Consider the following 20,386-nt stretch of genomic DNA (forward strand, 5'->3'; position numbering starts at 1 on the left):
TTATGGTTGCCGGGTTGCTCATGAGTCATTATCCACAGCAACAACCTCACTAACGGCTCTGCGGACATCTCTATATACTAGTATCTGGATATTAACTTCACAATATCGTGACGGACTCAGTGGACAACGTTCACGCAGGCCAGCCAAGTTCAAAACTGAGTACATCAGATGGACTGAGGGTAACGGAGTCAGGCAGAAAAATTGCCTTAGAAACAGTCCGCCAGCCTTCCGGTAAGTATGCAATACTGAGGCAAGGGTGGTAACCCGGAACTGAAGCTTGCTTTCTATCCAGCTATGGAACTGTTGCATGAGGCTCAATCTCGACCGGATATTACTATCGCTACACAGAGCCGCCTCTATATATGTTTGACAACCTCCCTATGTACAGCATTTTGTCGCTCCGTCTTATCCTCACGGCGTCCTATACTCTTCGCACCCATTGTCACTGTTCCATGGAGCCCGTTTTTCTTAGACGTATTCGCCCTATATACATACACAGCATCAGAACTCCCCCATTCCGCAATCCTCTCGAATCAACCACTGGCTCCAAGCTCGTCGGCCCATCTGTCGGTTCCAGTGGCCAACCAGGGCACAAGGTATGGGTACAATTATTACTGTCAACAGCAGCAGGCACAAGTGCCAGCGTCTTGGCATGATCGAGGGACCTCGAATGTATCAGTACATGCGCGCTCCCACACTTGATCCGACACTTGATATCCTTCTGCCAATGCTCCAATCCGACCGTCAAAAGAAGCCAAACCAAGGGACCTGAGCCCAATTGTGGATAGGTCGACCCCCATGAAGTTAGCACCGGCGCAAACTCCTCATCTATGGGTAAGTGTGAGCCGTGCTAAGCACTAGTGACGTCAAATGCTCTACATATTAGGTGCTACCCCTCTTCGGTCAAACCAGACCATAGCGGTGACACCCAGAGGCCCACTAAGGAAGCCCAAACAGTCTGGCCATGCTCTGTGGGTTGAGACCCTTTCTCAGGGGGCGAATAACGTTGATCTCAAGGACTATGTCTCTCGAGGGCTACCAAGGATGTAGAGAGTGTATTTCTCATCTCGAGGAGTAATTGTGCATTTGTCAACTATAAGACGGAAGCGGCTTGTGATGCAGCCCTGGCAAGGTTTCACGACTCCAGATGTCATCGAGCACGTCTGGTTTGCCGGCTGCGCAGGGGTTTAATGACTTCTGCCTCCAACTCAGATGCTTTTGGTTCCCCACCCTTGGCCGCCTTTAAAGATGGCATGAGTGTTGTTGATGATGATGATGAAGAGGAGGAGGAGGAGGAGGAGGAGGAGGATAGGGGTTTCTCTGAGAGGGGAGTGGCGGAGAGGCGGAGATTCGGCATGCAAAGTCATGGATACCTAAAAGGTATTTTGTCCTCAAGAGCTTCACTGTGGACGACCTTGAGTTTAGCCGACAAAGCGGTATCTGGGCGACAAAAATCATAACGAGGACAGCTTGAACCATGCTCACGAGGTGAGATGTACCCCCCACTCTGGCGAAAGGAACACCGCTGACGACCACTGATCCAGACGGCAGATAATGTGTGTCTGATTTTCTCGGTTAACAAGTCCGGTAAATACTACGGGTATGCTCGGATGATATCTCCGATACAAGACGACGACGACCTGATCCTGGTGATGCCATCTCGTCCTGACCACGTTCATCCGGAGTCACAGGATCTCGAAGTGACGTCGACTCTCGCGGCCTCCACGGCTTCCAATGGATGGATCATCGCTGATGGAGCGCACGGGACTATTCTGGGAAGCCGAGACATCGGAGGATAAAGAAGATGATGTTATAAGGGAGCGCAGTGCCGGTGAGGGGGTCGGAGAGCAGATGGCAGAACCGAGGTTCCAATCTAGCAGCAAACCATTCCGGATTCAATGGCTGCCGACGGAGTGAGATCCATTTCACCGCACAATAGGCATACAGAATCCTTGGGATTCCAATTGAGAAGTTAAAATTGCTCGGGATGGGACGGAGATCGAACCGACCGTGGGGCACGGCTCGTGCAGCTATTCAAGGTTGGGTAGAAGAAGACATCCCTGATTTGATATAGTTTCCATCGATTGCCTCTCTATACTAAGTTATCAATATCAATATTATCCCGTACCCATAGTGAACTAGATAACTATAAATTAACTAAGTAATTAAGTTAAACTAAGTAAGTGTGATGAATCATCGACCCCAGATCCATTCCAAAGAAGGGTTAGTCCCCTTGCCGCTTGTGGGGTCCTCTCAGATTCTCATCTTGTTTTCTCTCTCTCATGTTTCCTTCCTTCTCCTCCAGGAAATCAGAAATGATAGCCATCAACATCGTCAACCCATTACAAAATCAGGTCGACAAACAGTCTTGATCGGAGCTCTCCAAACTCCCTTGGTGCGGCCGTACGTGGACTAATCACCCCATCCCCACTTCCATTATTCATTCCACGGCTACGGAGTACTTAGTGCTTCGACCTGTCGCCTCCCCGCATCATTTGCCTCGATCCTCATTCCTATCCATCTCATATCTTCGCATCTCAATCCTGTCTGTCTGTGTTCTTATTTCAGTATCCCATCGTTATCCATTGAAATTTATCGTCGCTTCTTGCATCCCCACTCTACAGTTGCGATCATCCTTGCCACCGTCGCCTGATTACGGTGTACCTTGCCTTAAGTCAGTGACAGTACCTGGTCAATCTATTGACTCGACGTGCAGTGTCTCGCTTCCTCCCCCCCCCCCCACTTTCTCTTAGTGTTATGGTGGTGGTGGTGGTGGACATCGTTTAAGCTCGGAGGTCATCATCCACTCCTCGTCAATCTTCATCTGTATCATTTTATTTCCAGTTTCGTTTGGAAGGGCGGTTTATCCGCCCAACACGCAAATCTTCTAGAATTTCAGTGCTGTCCATATTTACTTTTCCCCCTCACCCTCTTCTTTTCTTCTTTCCTCTTACACCGCTCAACAAATTTTACCTGTCCTCCCGCTCCATACTCTCCACCGTCTCGGTATTATGTCGAACGACCGCTCGGCATCGCCTATATCCGTACCGCCTTCATCGAGGCACCAGCGCCGGGCTTCCTTAGCATCCGGCCTTTCTTTCACGGATTATCTTTCCAAGTCGGGGAATTCCACCTCAGGCCCCCCAACCAGCCCCATGGCCAGCGCGGTAGCCAACGCGCAGTCAAACCAAGGACGAAGGCTATCCATTACGACACTGGGGCTCTCGGGTTCTCCCACTCAGGGTTCATCATTGGGGGGCAGGAACCCTCGGCAAGGCAGTGTATCTAGTTCCGCGGGGTCCAATTCGGCCGTGTTTGAGGATGCGGTGATGGAGGATAGCGAAAATGGACCTCCTAGTGCTGCTCCGAGCTCGCCGTTCGCGCGGCGGGTGTCCTTTGGTGCACAGGCCCTGCGGGACGTCCGTGCAGGAAGTATTGGCAATGGTAGATACCCCCCTCCTGCGTCATCGGCCAGCAGAAACAGTATCATGAAAGTGTCCACCGGGTCACTTGCTGCAAGTACAGATACAGTTTCTCCCCAGAACGAAAGGTCTAACATGTCTTGGCGGCAATTAGGCGAAGGCTTCAACTGGTCCGAAGCTCTTAGGACCCGCGCAGAACGTGCCCCGTCCTTTGGGGCCGTGTCCCCCACTGCGCCTTCGAACCAGCAGCATTCGGCCGGCTTTGGACAGTCTGGCCACCACCAGCGCGCGGCGTCAATTGCCTCCATGGAGCAACCGGCTCGGGAAATGCCGAAACAGCCCCGGCAGAATAAGCCGGATTTTTTCCAGGAAAAGATCCTGAGAGGAGACTTCATGGATTAAGTAATAATTCGATCCCCTTCCAAGAACTCAGAAGGGAAATTCACAAATGGATAATTGAATTGTAGGATTGATTACACGGTGTTTGTCCTGCAACTGCTACATGTGAAGAATATTCTATCAGATATAAGAAAGAAAACATGATGGATCCAAACCGGACCTTTGCTTTTGTTTTTCATTTTTCATTTTGTCCCTTGCCTTATTGCCATTTTTATTATTTTTATATTTCTCAGCGATGTGTTTCACCTATTCATTTCAAAACGGTTCTACCAATGGCGGTAGCCGGGGGGGGGGAGTTGTCTCGTTTCACTTTGTACCCCATCGAGGGACATACTGTTCAGTCTATATGTTGTCATGGACATATCGTGCAATCAGACTGTTTTGCAGGCGTTATGGTGATGGATGAGCGGATTCGAGTTATCTCTTTGCCTTTTTGCGCCTTCAATGCTCAGGGAATCTCCACCGGCTTTACTGGGAAATGGCAGAATGTGATAGCTCCAAATTGCATTATATTATGACTTTTGAGCACCTCAACTCCAGCTTTATGGCATCAGACCTATTACATGCTAATGAAAATGGGGTTTCTCAACAAACTCGATGCATCCGCCATGTTACCATAAGTACATGTGCGTGCATACATCAACATGGGATGTGTCCAGAAGCATGATTAATGTTCCACTTAAATGCTACATATATTTAGGTGGCCGACTGCCCGGGAGCATTGTTGTCACTATGCTGATGCTCAGCACCCCCTCCAGCTTCCGCCTTGACGGCTTCATCACCCTCATCCGCGTAACTCTGAGCCATTCTCTGGTCAAGTACATGTCCGGTCGTAATGCGCTGTTCCGGGGGTGGAGGCACCCATTTGCTGCTTTTCCAGAGAGGTACGCGCATAACGTACATCATGTCCATTTCCTCCAACATTTTTCCCTTGCCTTCCAAGACGAAGAAGTAGACGACCAGGACCGCGACAAACAGACACCCAGCAAAGACATACCCATAGGCAAAGTCAATGTCGCCCGTGATGAACGGGGTGAAGAAGCCAATCAAGAAGTTCCACAGCCAGTTTGAAGCCGTGTCCATTGCCATTGCCCGAGCACGGTAGCGGGATGGATACAGCTCCGCGACTATCGCCCACACCTGTGGGCCCCAGGTGCACGCAAAGCCTACAATGGTTGTGACGCGGTTAGCACCGACAGAGGACCATTTGAGTGAGATATCATATAATAGATCGCTGTGAAACATACCGGTAATGAACAGGAAGGCAGAGACTACCATTGTCTTTCCCGCACCCGGGGTTGCGGGAGGATTCTTAACGTCCAAGGAAAAGTGCCCAACAGAGGCAAAAACCATGAAGCAGACAAACATCCACATCCCGCCAGTAATAAGTGACTTGCGCCGTCCAGAATGTTCAATGACGTAGAACCCACCAAACGTAGTGCCGAAATTGACGCCACCCAGGATCATTTGTGTGACATATGTATTACTTATGCCAGCTCCGTTGAACACAACGGTTCCATAGTAGAAAAAGTAATTGGCACCCGTCAGCTGTTGAAAGGCTTGCAATGCGACTCCAAGGGCGATACGATAGGGCATTCGAGGGCCCTGGAACATTTGAGCCAGCCACACCATCCACCTTTGGAGGCAGTCTCTGCTTCAAGTTGCTCTTTGATTTCGGCAAGTTCGCCCACATTTGCTCGGTGATGTTCGGGGACCCCATAAAGCCTAGACATGGTCTTCTTCGCTTGGTCAATGCGTCCATGGCGATAATCATAGCGAGGGCTTTCCGGAAACAATATGATGCCTATCCCAAGGAGCAGGCCCCAGAGGAAAGTGATACCGAGCGGAATGCGCCAGGAGTTGCTGATGCTCTCGGTGCCGTAGTTGATGCAGTAGGCGACCAAAATGCCCAGGATGACGAATAATTGGTAGGAGCTACTCGAGGGACGGTCATCAGCAGAAGAAATAGGGACAACTGGGTCGACAGCCTTACCAGATCATGGCCCCACGAACTTGTCGGGGAGCGCTCTCGCCTTGATACATGGGGACAAGTAAGGCGCATGATCCCACGTCAAAGCCCGTAACAAAACGGCCCATCATCACTTGGTACCATTTAGGGGTAGACGACGAGATCTGTATGATAACGCCTACGTGGAGAATAATGCACCAGAAGGCAATTGAGCATTTACGGCCTATGCGATCAGCCAATGGACTGGTTGCCAAGGCACCCAACAAGGTGCGATGGACAGCTAGTAGAGGAACCGATTAGACATGGGCAATCTCTCACTCTGGAGCTTTTCACATAACATACCATGGAAACAATCAGACCGGACCGGACATTACTGAACCCGTACGTTCCATCGGGCTGCACCTGGCCAAATCGTCTCCTGAAATTGTCCATTTCCAGAAAGCCAGAAATCTGGCCAGTGCCGTAACCGAAAATCATTCTCCCTATGGAGACAAATGTGCCCAGGAGCAAGGACCTCCAGGTCACGAAAGGTAAAGGCGTTTCAAGCGCTTCGCCCGGCGCTTTCTCATGATCTGTTTGGTCCGATGGCTGGCTAAAACGATAAGAAATGCCCTCGAACTGATTCCGAGGGATCCACGAAGGGAGCTTCATACCCGTGACCGACAGAGGATTTATTATGTGTTATTGGGATCGCTTCAGAGGCCCCGCTATATATGACGACGCCAGTCCGATTCTAGACCATGAGAAATCCCCTTGGCCATAAACCTTGCCGGTCTCTTAAATTTGGAAAGCAGTAAACCCGGGAAAAGATGGCCGGATAAATTTCACTTGCTTCAAAGCTATCGTACCTAGGACCTAAGGACATGAAAGGAAAAAAGAGATAAAAGACTGAAGACAGATGTAGCCGACTAGTACGGAATGCCATTTGTCAACAGCTGGAATTGATCATATCCTTTGGTGGAAACGCTCATATAAGATTTACGGACAAGTTCGCGCATGTACTCGGCTGCTTCTCTTTCGCTCTTCTCGAGGACAAAGCGGTCGCGGAAGTTTTTCAGCGTGTCAGGCTTAAAGCATGGTAGACCGCTGTCAAGCATCAATGAGACGATGTGGGACAGCTTTGTGCTGTACGGACGCGATGCGAGAAACGCCTTTACAACTAGCGATTCAAACCAGCGGTATGGTTGAGTAGTTGTAGGACTGTAAGATCCACCCCCAGGCAGACTGAATGCGCCGCCTGAGCTGCCAGGACCATTGGCATGAACATGGTGGGTGCCGCTCATTACAGCAACCATTTCCGAGGTCAGCTTGAAAGGAGCGCGTTCAAAACGCACACCTCCGGGCGCAATGTCAAAACAAAACCCGAAATCAATATGTATAATGTGGCCCGCATCGTCAACCATGATGTTCCCGTTATGTCGGTCCTTGAACTGCAAGAGATAAGAGATGACAGAATAAGCAGCCATACTCTTAACAAAATTGGTGCGTGCTTCCTGGAACCGTATTGAATCTTCTCCTCCATACTTTGATATGAAATAATCGTAAAGGCCATTCACGGCCTCACGGCCCAACATGTCCCGAGAAATAGAATTAGGAAGGACATCAATTACACCGCACCCAGGAGCTGTCGAGGTAACTCGGTAAGGAAATACCCAAACATCAAGACCAATGTTAGCAAAAATACTTCGAAACGCCGCAATCATTTGCAGAGCCAGCATGTCTTGACGGCAGTCATCACCGACTTTGAAAATAGCTGATTGCCAAACTTCGTAAGGTTCGTGATGCACGTCGGACGCTGAGGTATCTGGAGAACTCGTTCCCAGCTTCTGGTGTGGAGCATAGTCTGGATCCACACGAGCCCTGGTCTTTCGAATCCGGAAAGTTGCCATGTAAGGTGCTTTTGCATGGCTTTGAAGGGGCTTTCCAGATTTGCGATCAATTCCAACAACTACGCCATCTGGATTGCTGGGGAGATACACACCAACCTCCACCTTGATCTTACGGAGCTCTTCTTCAATCTTCTCCTTCTTCTCGGGCTTACTCTTTTTGATATACGGTCTAAGTTTCCCAGAAATCCCAGTGATATCGTTGAAGAAAGAGAATTCACGTTCATAAAAGCTTCTCTCTTCGCTGGTAAAGCTTGTTATCAATGTTTCCATAAAGCCGTCCAGTGTTGGTTTCAGTGGATCCGGCTAATATATATATTGTCAATTCCAATCCAATGGGTTCATGTAAGTCGGTTGTGTTCACTTACTATCTGGGAATCCTCATCTTTGTAAGAGTTAGCTTTCATGTTCCAAATCACCTGATGTGCAAACAACTGGGACAGCTTAGCTGTCTCCAGAATATAGCGCTCTACATAGCCCAGTGTGTCGTATCTAAGAGCCTGGACTAGCTGTGGAACAAAGTAGAAACGAACATCAATAGAGTGGCTTTCCAGGGCTTTCATCGCGTACTGCAAAATGTATGGATGATTGCCGTACGCTGGCAGAAAGTATGTCAGAGCTTCAGTTGGGTTGACAGGCGCCCAATATAGCAGATACTATGTGGGTCAGCATTAGATTATACCTGGGATAAAACGAAACTGAACCCGAAGGGCAAGGGAAATGTGACTATCCGGGAGACGATACCTTCAATTGAAACGAGATGTCCGCAGGAAGCGCTGCACCGAACATGATTTCTAGGCTACTCGGTTCGCCGATGACCTTGTCAGGAAAGTTGAGTAGTAACCAGCGAATCTCGTTCCTCAGCTTCGCTGATGGAAAGCGTGAAGCGAGTTGGATAGCTAACCCCGTGTCCTCAGTCCAAGCAAGTCGTAGCAAAGACTTTGCCTCCTGGAGCAATGTTAGAGCGATCCTCTCGCTTGAAGCTAAATGAACAAAATCATGTCTGTAAAGATGGGGAGGTGGAGTGCGAGGTACAAACCTCAGTAAGGTTCCTGTTTCCAGTAGATTGAGATATGTAATGTTTACGATCTGGGTCCAGTGGATAAAGCCAGACTTTGAGGCGTGATCTTTCGTTCTCCAGGAGGATATGGAGGAGGTCTTGCTTTGCCTGTAGAGACTTGTATGGGCCGTGTGAATGACACGCAATGCTAGCAACATTTTCCAAAGCAGACATAACGTCTCCAATTATCTTATCCTCAGTCTTCACTTGTAATCGATTACCTCCAAAAGACCATCTACCCAGATCTCAGAGAAATAGCTTTAATATATCTGAGCGGGGTGCACATACCTGGGAGCGTGCTTAAACCAACTTAGGGCGGCAGTCAGGATTTTATCTTTAAGCTTCCACAAAGAGACAATATCTGAGCCAGAGTGCTTCAAAACTTTTAAGCCGAACAGTATAATACGGAAGTGTAGCTCCCTGGCCAAGGGGTGGCCATTTGTTTGTGCAAGACCCATAGTTGTCCTATCAATGAGGCGACAAAATGATCGCTGATATTGCGGGTTACCTAGTCGGATAGCATTGAAATGGCTCTCGAAGAAATGAAGGACATGTAAATGGGGAGCAAGTGTATGCCGAAATTTTTGCTGTTGGCTAAGCATTAAGGCTTTATTAGTTGGCAAAAGTTCGACCTTCGCATAAAATGGATCTATGTAGCTAATTCATCATGTTAATGTTGACCCATAGGTAACATAAAAACTTCGGTACTTACTCAAACAATGGGTCAAAGAGTCCTCTTCTACGTTGAATTGTTCTTTCCCATGCGTTTAAGACTTCCACCAATATCCTTGGCTCTGCCCTTGGGTTTTCGTGGATTGTTCCCAACCAAAGAGATATACCCATATTTATTGACTCCTCAGTGAATATTTCAAATGGCAAAAAGACTAAATAGTGAGAAATAGCAGGGTGGGCATCACTACTGCTGCACAATATGGAAGCGGCACGACGTAGTGCGTCACGAATCTCTTCAAGAGGCACGTCATGTCCCAACCTAATCTCATCAGAAAGATTAGATAGTACCTTTTCTATGTCTTCAGACGATCCTGGCAAAAGATCGAGTCAGTAGTCGCCTTATAGCCTAGACGTATATAATACGGACCATTCTTTCCAGCTAATCTCATGCTCAGCCTGTTGACTGAAAGTGCATCTGATGTCGATATTTCTGACGTGTAGAGTACTGGCTAATAAAATCAGATGCGATGTTAATTAAACTTCCGCCATGACTTTCAATAGACCCTAAAATGCGTTGGGGGTCAGAGAGAAGGTTCTTATAGCAAAAATAACGATGTAACACACCCAGTCGATGGTCACTTTTAGGGATAAATGCGCCCATTTCAAGAGCAAACGAACGGCCTACAGAAACATGACCGAAACCGATATTGTCATCAGGCATAGACAAATATGTCTAATTGCTAGTGAGACCCCAATTTCCATATGATCAGATGGGAACATACCTGAAGTAGACCTTTAATATCTAAGGGTGCAATGTTCATCACCGTTGTTACCCATGCTGTAGCTCGTTCAAGCAAGTTATCCAACGTTTTCTTTCTAAAACTGTAATTGTCAGGCAGGTCCACCTTGGCAATTGCCATAGGGGAGGTAAAAGAGGATTTCCACTCAAATTCATCCAGTTCTTCTTCGAGGCAAGAACTCCACATGACAGTTAGGAGTTCAAGTAAAGCAAAAAGGGAGTGCTTTGCGCACAAGGCTGACGGACACTCTTTTATAATTTTGTTTGCACAAAGCACTGCAACATTCTGCACCCTCTCTATGCGATGGCAACATGCCACAAAGAAAGATGCCAGTTCCTTTGACAGGAACGGAACAGAAAATAGCTCACGCTTTCCAGATAGAGTCAGGGAAAGATAATCGGAGACAATCTTTTCTGCAATCGCACTCATGCAGCCAGCCATTTCAGCAGTGGCTAGGGCCGGGTCACGGAAATAATTGAGAATTTTCGTGCAGTTCCCAGATGATACACGAAGACACTCAACTAATAAGGCAGCGTTGAGAAAAACTGCTTTGGGATAATTGAGGCGTTTGATTTCAGATTCGCGAATAGGTATTTCTGCAATCAGCATCTTCTTTTGCTCTATAAGCCGTTGTGCACCCATTCCCCGTCTAAGGATTGTATTGAGCTCAACATCGCTTTCCAGCATCTCCATACGATCTTCAGAGACAAGTGGTGGTGAGTGAGTTGCAAGTGAACACAGCTCCTTGTGGTACTTTTGAGCAACGTCTGAGCTGAAAGATATCCCATGAACAGCAAGGTTGAACCAAGCGTCGCGGAATAGCAAGGACAGTACTTGATCATAACCAGCAACCCCTTCACAGCCTTCAGCGGTTGGTCTCTCAGAAGAAACAAGTAATGCCAACGGTTTAAGCAAAGGTACGATGTCATTAGGTGCAAAAACCATATCTTTTTGCCGTTCAGAATCAAAATCAGTAGCGTCACCTTTATTGACAATGCTTTCCAGTAAATGGACCAGGTATGTTCTGTGGAGCGGAGAATCCCTTGTCAGAGTGACAGAAAGATATGTCATAGCACTTTGTACCGCATTTGTAATATTGCTATGCCCATTGATAATTCCATCCCAGTAGATACGGTCATAGAACTTGAGCAAAAGCTGGAATTCGGTCTGCCCAGTGCTTAAAGATAATGCAGCAGTCTCCTTGATGATATACGCGTCAACTGCAACGCCAACCTTGCCTATCTTTTGTAGCAGCATAGACTGCGCCAAGGCACTTATCTTTTCATCATGGCTATTGGTCGCAATTGTGACAATGGCCTGTATAACGCTCCTGTAGGGAACATTGCCCTCCTCGCTGTCCACTGAAAGGGACGTTACACTATCATTTCTCCTTTGTGAGAAAGTAGCAACAACATTTCCATGTCCAAAAGACTCTGCCACAAGCTGGCTGTTGTATATGTTCTCGCTACCCGATCCGGGACTCAAAACATTGCCTAGAGAATATAATGTGGTAATAATAGCGTCCTGTGAGAGGACACCTAGGACCTGGGCAAGGCACCTTGCAGCAATGGAGCTAGAAGGTCGGGTTGGCAAACCACCTTCTATAATATATCTTAAGAGAGAGCGACTTCCGGAGGAGGCACCGTTTAGAGACATCCTCGCAACAATTGCTATGCTCTTCAGAGTAGCTGTTGCCAGTTTCAGACACGACATTTGATTCTGGTCCATCAATGTATCCTCCAGCCAACCAAGAAAGTCCTCGCTATTTGCCGCACTACCACTCAAGGTAACACATTGAAGATAGCCAATTAAAGCATATGCCTTTACAGAAAAATTAAGCTTTTGCTGCAAAGGGGAGCCAAGCTGCAAATAATCGGAACCGTCCTCCAAGAGTTGGATTTGGTCAGCAATAATTTCTGTTATACAATTAACAAGGGTTATTTCAGCTTCATCATGACTCCTAGCAATGCCAACTCCATTCATGTAATCATCCAGAAGCTCATCATCTGTGAAGTTCTGTGCACCAACAAGGGACGTGGCACACACTTTGACAAACCGCATAAATGCTTCCTGTAGGAGCATAGCCCCTAGAGGGCGGCCGTCAGCTGCATAGCGGCGAGCATATCTCCTCCAATCTCTGAGTCCGTAGTCTGGTGTTACCGCGCTACGTACTGTAGAGGAGGCAGTCTCAACTGCAACCATGAAACCTTCGGATAAGATCGATCGCACTTGCTCGAGTATGCGTTGTTGCTCAGTAGCCGGCCAGAACGAGGGAAACATTGCCGAGGCTTCCAAAAAACCAACAAGAGAGACAGTGATCGAAAGTACCCGAACAGATTCATGAATGACGCTATGTTTATCCATGCCAGGTTTGTATCCGGAAAAGGGCACCGCAACGCTTACAGCATCTGAACAATTGCATAAATATTCATTGATGGCACCGACGACCTTCTCACGTAGCACTGGATATTTCAAGCCAAGCGAAAGGAGCGCAAAAGTAATATTATAGGTAAGGATCTCCCAAGGGGATGGCGTGACATTTTGCAGAAAGGGCGACGGACGAAAAAGCTGGCTGTGGGACTCAGGGAGACACTGGGACAACTGTGAAAGCAATTTTGAAGCATGTTCGATCTTACTGACTGAAGAAGATGCTTTGCATAATGCAACAAGAACATCTAACTCCCGAATGCCCTACAAACATTAGTTTACTTGACTTGCAGCACGTAAACTACCGCTGAGAAGACAAACCATAGCCACCCTTGACGTAGGGGCTTGAGTTTGCAAAATCGCATTTAAGCCATTCGAGGGTGTCGACTGCCGATAATGTCGAGATAGACGCGTAACATCTGAGTCGTCACCGTTTGCAGGGGTTTGAACAGCTAGCGTTGCAAGCTTCTTGAAGGCAGAGAATCTTATGTTTACAGAGAAGCTATATATTCAATTAATAATAAATTCGAAAGAATGCAAACAGGACCATCTCACTCATCCATAATTAACAAGCACCATTAATCAATGTTGTTTGACAGGTTTCTGTGTACCCCTCGGCTCATGTACGCTTGAGTTCCGTCAGTACCCCTGAACGATAGTGGTCGGGGGTCTTGGTTTGGCCGATCCCGTGGTTTTCGGTACTTATTAGGGTAGCCTAGGACTTAATACTGAGTAGCAGTTAGTGTTGGATACGCGTACCTTCCTTACCCCAGAACATCATACATGTATGAGTACCGAGAACTTAGTACTGTGTACATGTATGTACCTGGGTACGGAGTAAACCGAGTCCCCTCGATCTAATCGCCTTACCCACCACCTAAGTCCTAAGTGAAGTAACTACTTCACTAGTCGCTATTTCATAGGGTACATCAAGGCACACCAAACCGAGCTTCATTATACTCAAGGCCTTTGTTTTCTTTTTTTGCCCCAGATCCACTTCCCTTCTTGTTTTGTATTAAGTCCTATAACTTAAAAAGGTCACTGTGTGCCCAGTCAAGAATGAATTAATATTATCACAACAAGGGAAAGTTTCAGTTATCCAACTTACATTTCTCCAGGCTACATCGCCCCTCGTCCTGTCCATCAAATCTAAGTTATTTAATTTTCGATGCATGGGAGGATAATGAAAAATTAAATAATAATGGCTCCCAAAAATGAGAAAAGTTCCCTCAAACGCAGTAGAGTATGTTTGATTAATTTAATTCCATTGCAGATTGCTAACAATCCTGGTATAAAAAAGATCAGTGCAGATGTTGATTCACAAGATATGAAAAAACTGCGACGGTCACAAAGAATTTCGTCCCATAGCCAGTCTTCGAAAACTCCTATCAACACCTCTTACCTGCCTACTCCCTTGACTCAACAAAATTCAACAGCAACGGATATCAAAACGGACGTCTCATCTACTCCACCGGACGCCTCCAACCAGGCTAGCGAACAAACTCCATCTAATTCCGAACCAATTCATCCATGGTCCTCCCCTCCTGGGGATACTCAGGCGCTGTCACAATTTGTTTATCCACCCAGAGCATTTGTGGATGAAGTTGAAGACGAGGCTGCTGAAGGGGTTTGGGGCTATCTAATCCCTCTCGATGACAATTTCCGAGATGCTCTCGTTCTCAGAAAGCGGCACAGTTGCGAGCAAAGAAACGGAAGCTCCAAGAGCAAGTCTGACAAAGACTCCTGGCGCCAAAAGAAGAATCTATCAGGCAAGCGGGCACAATCGCCCGGGGGCTACTTGGTTGGTCGTCACCCCGAATGTGGTAGGCAGCCGATGTGATACCTACATGAATATACAAGTACCTGACAGTATATAGATTTGGTCATCAACATACCTACGGTATCCAATCGACATTTTTTAATATTTTCTGAGAATAGAAAGGGGGGTTCTATCGCAATTATAGAAGATCTGTCTAGCAATGGTACGTTCATCAACGATGCTATTGTTGGGAGAAACAAACATCGTGAACTTGAGGATGGCGACGAAGTCACAATTCTAGATGAGGCTCGTTTTGTCTTCAGATACCCTCGGACAAGGGAGGCGAACGGTTTCCGGCAACAGTACAGAATCCTGCAGCAACTTGGTAAAGGTCACTTTGCGACTGTTTACCTTTGCATAGAGCGGTCTACGGGAGCTCGGTTTGCTGTGAAGGTGTTTGAAAAACGCCCTGGTGATTCGCAAAAGTCGCAAACGGATTCTTTGCAACAAGAAGTAGGCCTTTTGATGGGTGTCAGCCATCCTAATTTACTCTGCCTAAAGGACACCTTCGATGAGAATGATGGTGTGTATCTTGTTTTGGAGCTTGCTCCAGAAGGTGAGCTTTTCAACCTAATAGTCAGCAAACAAAAATTCTCGGAAAATGAGACACGTCATATCTTTATTCAATTATTTGAGGGGCTTAAGTATTTGGTAGGATCAAAACCCCTTTTCCTGAAACTAGCGGCAGTGATGCTAAAATAAGCGGAGTAGCATGATCGTGGGATAGTTCATCGAGACATTAAGCCCGAGAATGTCTTAGTTGCTGACAAAAAATTGACCGTAAAACTTGGTGACTTCGGACTCGCCAAAATCATCGGAGAAGACTCGTTCACGACGACTCTGTATGTAATTATCCATGCCAATCCATGTGTTCATCGTTTAAGCTACTAATTGCCATGCTTCAACACACAGGTGTGGGACTCCAAGCTGTAAGTTATCTGGTATATACATCACAAGCCATACATACTCATTCTGTAGATGTGGCACCAGAGATATTGCAAGAGTCGCGCCGCCGCAAATACACAAAGGCTGTAGACGTCTGGTCACTTGGCGTTGTACTCTACATATGCCTTTGTGGGTTTCCTCCGTTCTCTGACGAACTTTACACTCGTGAAAACCCCTATACACTTGCGCAGCAGATCAAAATGGGTCGTTTTGACTATCCATCCCCATATTGGGACTCTGTGGGCGACATAGCTTTGGACCTGATAGACAGGATGCTCACAGTCGAAGTGGATAAAAGGATAACAGTCGAAGAATGTTTAGAACATCCATGGGTTACCGGAAACTATCCGAGCATTTCTGATAGCACAGACGGGCTGACCGGAGCCCTGGGGAAGCTGGATTTTCAAAAACGGAAAGTAATGCGTGAGCGAACGTTGCTCAGCAATGTCAATGATGTCCAATTCAGTGAATGCAAGGAGGGGTCTGGCACGCCAGTGAAGGTCTTCTATAAGAACAGCGCAGGCAAACGTGTGCATAATCGCCCTGCAAAAGTTGGTCAAGTTCATGACGAAGCTTCTCCTGAAGAGAATAGCGCCCCTAACGACTTCGCCAATCTTGGTGAGCGAGGTGACCCTGTTCTGTTCGAGGATGATCCGACAAGTGATTACCAGTGAAGTCTTTTTAGTTGCTGAGTACCACCACTCTCTGTGGCTTTTGTAGGGGTGTTACATGGAGCCATGATTCTGAGGGAAACGTATTGGGATTAGGGCGGCGATATTATCTTCTGACTTGCCTGGTCGGTCTGTAGTAGTTATCTAGCTACATCGACCAATTCTTCGATTTTGTTTTATTGATTCATTGGTAAGATATTACCACATCTTCGTTTGATGTGTGCGTATATATGTACAGTACGACAGAGATTCAGTGGGTTAGGCATATGTCAAAGTAATCATGCTCAGCGGACCTAATAATAATTATTCAAAGATGTATCAGATGAGAGAAAGGGTATATTCTCTGAACTGGAAGAGTTAGATATAGATTGGAAGTAAATAGTACGTGACAGTCGCATCACCCAAGGGTGGCAGCTTTTTGGATGAATAGATACTAAATACAAGGTATGTACCGTATTGAGTGTTTATGTTCCAAACTTTCCGGCACACAGGCAACGAAATGGCGTGGTTCGCAGTGCCATTTGTTGCTCGCAGCAGACTTCACTTAAGATATGAAGAACGGCTACCGACTTAAATACAACCCCTGGCGCTATATAAGTCTCTAGGTAAGGTACTTCGTACCGAGCAAGTAGTTAATGTATACGGAGTAGGTATGACTATGGGCGGCTTAATAGCGACTATAGGCGGCTTAGTATCGCCCATAGCCCACAACGGGAGGCTCCGTTGCCCTCTTTTCCCACTCACTCCTAAGTTACTTCGATTTCCTCGGGCCCCAACTCCCTCATTTGGAATACCTTGCCAAAGGGGGTTACTTGTTTCACAGACTCCTTGAAAGACAAGGAGGGTACCACTACACACGACACTCATTTTTCATGCCATTATCTAACAACTAACTTACCTTCCACCATTACTGGCCCTGCACAACCATGGGCCTCCTGTCGGTCTTTCTCGATACCCTCTGCGAGCATTGCTCAAGTCTGCCCATTGGAGTTCTTTCTGGATTGGTGTTGCTTTCCTTGCTCACTTTGTCAGTCATTGTCAATGTCTTGCGACAGCTCCTATTTAAAACCCCCCAAGAACCCCCCGTGGTCTTTCACTGGTTTCCCTTTATTGGTAGCACCATTAGCTATGGCATGGACCCGTACAGATTTTTTTTCAATTGTCGCGCTAAGGTAGGTACCTTGTGTTCTAAATCCTGGATCATACCCAGTTCTCCTTGCTTACTATTCCCCTCCTTTCCATAGTACGGCGACATCTTCACTTTTATTCTTCTCGGAAAGAAAACAACAGTATATCTGGGCACCAAAGGAAATGACTTCATTTTGAATGGAAAGCTCAGGGATGTCTGCGCCGAGGAGGTTTACTCACCACTTACAACACCTGTGTTTGGGCGCAATGTGGTGTACGACTGTCCCAATTCCAAACTCATGGAACAGAAAAAAGTAAGCGAGAATTGCAAGACAAAATTGGAATTAATTTGTTGATGACCATAGTTTGTTAAATTTGGACTTACATCTGACGCCCTTCGTTCTTATGTTCGCCTAATCACGGAAGAGGTGGAGGACTTCGTTCAAAACTCTTCGGCTTTTCAAGGCAAAAATGGGGTCTTCGACGTATCCAAAACAATTGCTGAAATCACCATATACACGGCGTCGCGATCTCTTCAAGGGAAGGAAGTTCGGAGCAAGTTTGATTCCACGTTTGCAGAATTATATCATAACCTTGATATGGGTTTTGCCCCTATCAATTTCATGTTACCCTGGGCACCCCTTCCCCATAATCGGAAACGTGACGCAGCCCAGAAAAAGATGACAGAAACTTATATGGAAATTATCAAACAACGGCGTCAAGCTGGTGGTAAGAAGGATTCTGAAGACATGGTTTGGAATCTTATGTCCTGTGTGTACAAGGATGGCACCCAAGTCCCTGATGAGGAAATTGCACATATGATGATCGCCCTACTTATGGCCGGTCAGCATTCTTCGTCATCTACTGCCGCGTGGATTGTTTTGCACCTCGCCGCATCTCCTGATGTTATGGAGGAGCTCTACCAAGAACAGCTTCGTGTTCTTGGTCCCGATTTGCCTGCGCTCACTTACGAAAATCTACAGAAATTGGATTTACATGCCAAGATTATCAAAGAAACCTTGCGCATCCATGCTCCTATCCATTCTATCATCCGAGCAGTCAAAAATCCAATGCCTGTGGAGGGTACACCTTATATAATTCCCACCACACATAACGTCCTTTCTTCGCCTGGTGTTACTGCAAGATCGGAGGAACATTTCCCTAGCCCTCTCAAATGGAACCCTCACCGTTGGGATGAAACCATCACAGTCGACACCGATGATGAAGAGAAAGTTGACTATGGTTACGGATTAGTTACCAAAGGCACCAACAGCCCATATCTCCCATTCGGCGCCGGAAGACATAGGTGCATCGGCGAGCAGTTCGCTTATATTCAGTTGGGAGCAATAACTGCAGCTTTGGTACGGCTTTTCAAATTTCACAATCTACCAGGAGTTGAAAAATTGCCGGAAACGGACTACTCGGTAAGCATTTCCATCTTATCAATCTGGCCTTAGACCGTCGTAGCTAAAATTTTCCACAGAGCCTCTTCTCAAAACCCTTAGGTAAATCTTTCGTGCAGTTCGAGAAACGACAAGCCCCGAAATCATGATGGTCACACTGTTCCCATTCATATTCCTTTCGATTATTCGATCTAGGTTATGTATCGTACGAGGACCGTGGCATGACTTCGAAGACTGCGAAAGAAAGAGCCGACCTGGGAATTGCTACACATCACATTGGCCATCTAGCCGTGCCAGCATGTGGTATATACATATGGCCATACTGCGGTTATCATCTCACCTCCAGTGTTGTAAATTACCGCTTTTTCCAAGAATTGGCATTTCATGTGTTCAGTCTCTCACCCCTTCTCTTCTCGATTTTTCTTTTTTTCTTTTTTCTTTCTTGTGTATTGCTACTAGGGTGACGGTCACCTAAAAGGGCCGCTACATTTCAATAATAACAAATACATCAGACTAGGTAATGATACATACTACAGCAAACTGCTAAACCCGAGTTTCATGCTGTTCCTTTCCTCCTTTCCTCACTCTTCTTCTTAGCTCTGACTTCAGCACGCCTTCTCTCACCGCCATCTACTTTGTGTCCTAATTTATCTTCCCACATACCCTCCTCGGCTCGTATTAAAGACGCACAACCATTTGTCCCTTTGATAGGTTGCAAAAATGGCCCGCGAACCATAGAGCCTCTGTGGATTTTCATATACGCAAATCTCCTGAGTGGTTTGGACGGATCATGTATGTATTCGGTAGCATCGGGATCGATGTTCACAATAGCTTTCCTCATCCCCGGAGACAAGGTAGCTGAAGAGCCAAAGGTATTTGCGGAGAAAGCGCTTTTTGACAAACCACTGGTATCCGAAGGAACGTCGACAACTCTCAGCTGTGCAGCACCGTCAACAACGTGGTCCAGATCACCACCAGGCCCGTAAACCCCCTGCCTAAACTTTTCTCTCTTCTGGAGCAAATAACGCCTCTGGCGAGCTGGTTCGATACCCAAACCACGAAGCTCAGATGAACTGAGAGCAAATAATTTGTCCCAGGAAGAAAATTTGCTCGCATGTTTAGACATGCCACGGCCAATCAACTTAAGAAAAGTGTGGACATCGGGGACAAATGGCGTTGGCGAGGGTATGAATGGAGGAGGCGTGTGCTTATGAAAGTATCGAACGTATATTTTCCCAATAGCCCAGGGTCTAATAAATCGGGGAGATGAAAAAAGAGAGCAGTATATTGCCATGGTTGGTCAAGTAGCGTCTGGGTTCTCTGCAATGCTTTGTGTGTCCAGAATCATTCAAGTAATAAAGGCCATAAAAGACCCATAAGACCTTGGGGGAGGAGAAGTAAAAAGAAAGCAATATGTGCTGGTATTAGAGGTCTTCAATTGTTCATACGGCGGTTGTGTTACCTGGGTGTCACGAAGCTGCTAGAGAAATTTTGGCGCGCAGCAGGATCAACAAAACTCCGGGATTCAAGTTCCATACAAACATCTAGTAGTTGTAACATTTGCAATCTGCAAGATACTTACTTTTACTAAGAATTTCGCCAGCACTACAGATCGCTAGTGGAATATGTTTAATGACTGCTATAGAGTGAGATCATTCAAGCTGCTCAGCCACTGCAGGATCTGGTCAGAATAGTGCTTTGCCACGCAAGCAACAACAAGAACCGATTTGCATTAGTACAATTTGCATATCCAGCTCTAAGAAATGGCGATGTCACCTTTAGTCT

General features: G+C 46.7%; 8 protein-coding genes across 8 annotated transcripts; 4 read left to right on the top strand and 4 right to left on the bottom strand.

Moving 5' to 3' along the window:
* Positions 1 to 798: 798 nt before the first annotated feature.
* ATNIH1004_011101 (putative YT521-B-like splicing factor) lies at positions 799 to 1,799 on the top strand (the record flags this gene model as incomplete). Its single annotated transcript, XM_033575667.1, has 3 exons — positions 799 to 834; positions 1,426 to 1,488; positions 1,545 to 1,799. The coding sequence occupies 3 exons, from the start codon at positions 799 to 801 to the stop codon at positions 1,797 to 1,799; spliced, it is 354 nt and encodes a 117-aa protein (XP_033421522.1).
* A 1,212-nt stretch (positions 1,800 to 3,011) lies between these two features.
* On the top strand, positions 3,012 to 3,824 carry ATNIH1004_011102 (uncharacterized protein; the record flags this gene model as incomplete). The annotated part of the gene is made up of 1 exon (XM_033575668.1): positions 3,012 to 3,824. One exon carries the CDS (start codon positions 3,012 to 3,014, stop codon positions 3,822 to 3,824), a length of 813 nt encoding a protein of 270 aa, XP_033421523.1.
* A 693-nt stretch (positions 3,825 to 4,517) lies between these two features.
* On the bottom strand, positions 4,518 to 6,441 carry HXT1_3 (sugar porter family MFS transporter; the record flags this gene model as incomplete). The annotated part of the gene is made up of 6 exons (XM_033575669.1): positions 4,518 to 4,987; positions 5,069 to 5,426; positions 5,513 to 5,756; positions 5,815 to 6,013; positions 6,055 to 6,070; positions 6,133 to 6,441. The coding sequence occupies 6 exons, from the start codon at positions 6,439 to 6,441 to the stop codon at positions 4,518 to 4,520; spliced, it is 1,596 nt and encodes a 531-aa protein (XP_033421524.1).
* Positions 6,442 to 6,698: 257 nt separating this feature from the next.
* Positions 6,699 to 9,194, bottom strand: STT4_1 (phosphatidylinositol-4- kinase; the record flags this gene model as incomplete). The annotated part of the gene is made up of 5 exons (XM_033575670.1): positions 6,699 to 7,982; positions 8,045 to 8,332; positions 8,421 to 8,624; positions 8,716 to 8,971; positions 9,025 to 9,194. The coding sequence occupies 5 exons, from the start codon at positions 9,192 to 9,194 to the stop codon at positions 6,699 to 6,701; spliced, it is 2,202 nt and encodes a 733-aa protein (XP_033421525.1).
* Positions 9,195 to 9,942: 748 nt separating this feature from the next.
* stt4 (1-phosphatidylinositol 4-kinase STT4) lies at positions 9,943 to 13,198 on the bottom strand (the record flags this gene model as incomplete). Its single annotated transcript, XM_033575671.1, has 5 exons — positions 9,943 to 9,947; positions 10,033 to 10,141; positions 10,191 to 12,899; positions 12,957 to 13,137; positions 13,191 to 13,198. 5 exons carry the CDS (start codon positions 13,196 to 13,198, stop codon positions 9,943 to 9,945), a joined length of 3,012 nt encoding a protein of 1,003 aa, XP_033421526.1.
* Positions 13,199 to 13,836: 638 nt separating this feature from the next.
* On the top strand, positions 13,837 to 16,073 carry ATNIH1004_011106 (CAMK family serine/threonine-protein kinase; the record flags this gene model as incomplete). Its single annotated transcript, XM_033575672.1, has 6 exons — positions 13,837 to 13,878; positions 13,936 to 14,471; positions 14,574 to 15,010; positions 15,182 to 15,296; positions 15,367 to 15,383; positions 15,433 to 16,073. The coding sequence occupies 6 exons, from the start codon at positions 13,837 to 13,839 to the stop codon at positions 16,071 to 16,073; spliced, it is 1,788 nt and encodes a 595-aa protein (XP_033421527.1).
* A 1,130-nt stretch (positions 16,074 to 17,203) lies between these two features.
* ERG11 (cytochrome P450) lies at positions 17,204 to 18,750 on the top strand (the record flags this gene model as incomplete). The annotated part of the gene is made up of 4 exons (XM_033575673.1): positions 17,204 to 17,242; positions 17,315 to 17,512; positions 17,564 to 18,622; positions 18,682 to 18,750. The coding sequence occupies 4 exons, from the start codon at positions 17,204 to 17,206 to the stop codon at positions 18,748 to 18,750; spliced, it is 1,365 nt and encodes a 454-aa protein (XP_033421528.1).
* Positions 18,751 to 19,182: 432 nt separating this feature from the next.
* On the bottom strand, positions 19,183 to 19,727 carry ATNIH1004_011108 (mitochondrial 37S ribosomal protein mS41; the record flags this gene model as incomplete). The annotated part of the gene is made up of 2 exons (XM_033575674.1): positions 19,183 to 19,187; positions 19,265 to 19,727. The coding sequence occupies 2 exons, from the start codon at positions 19,725 to 19,727 to the stop codon at positions 19,183 to 19,185; spliced, it is 468 nt and encodes a 155-aa protein (XP_033421529.1).
* Between the last annotated feature and the right edge of the window lie 659 nt (positions 19,728 to 20,386).

Source organism: Aspergillus tanneri (assembly GCF_003426965.1).
Source record: "Aspergillus tanneri strain NIH1004 chromosome Unknown AapTan_8_pilon_pilon_pilon, whole genome shotgun sequence".
NCBI classification, from domain to species: Eukaryota; Fungi; Ascomycota; class Eurotiomycetes; order Eurotiales; family Aspergillaceae; genus Aspergillus; species Aspergillus tanneri.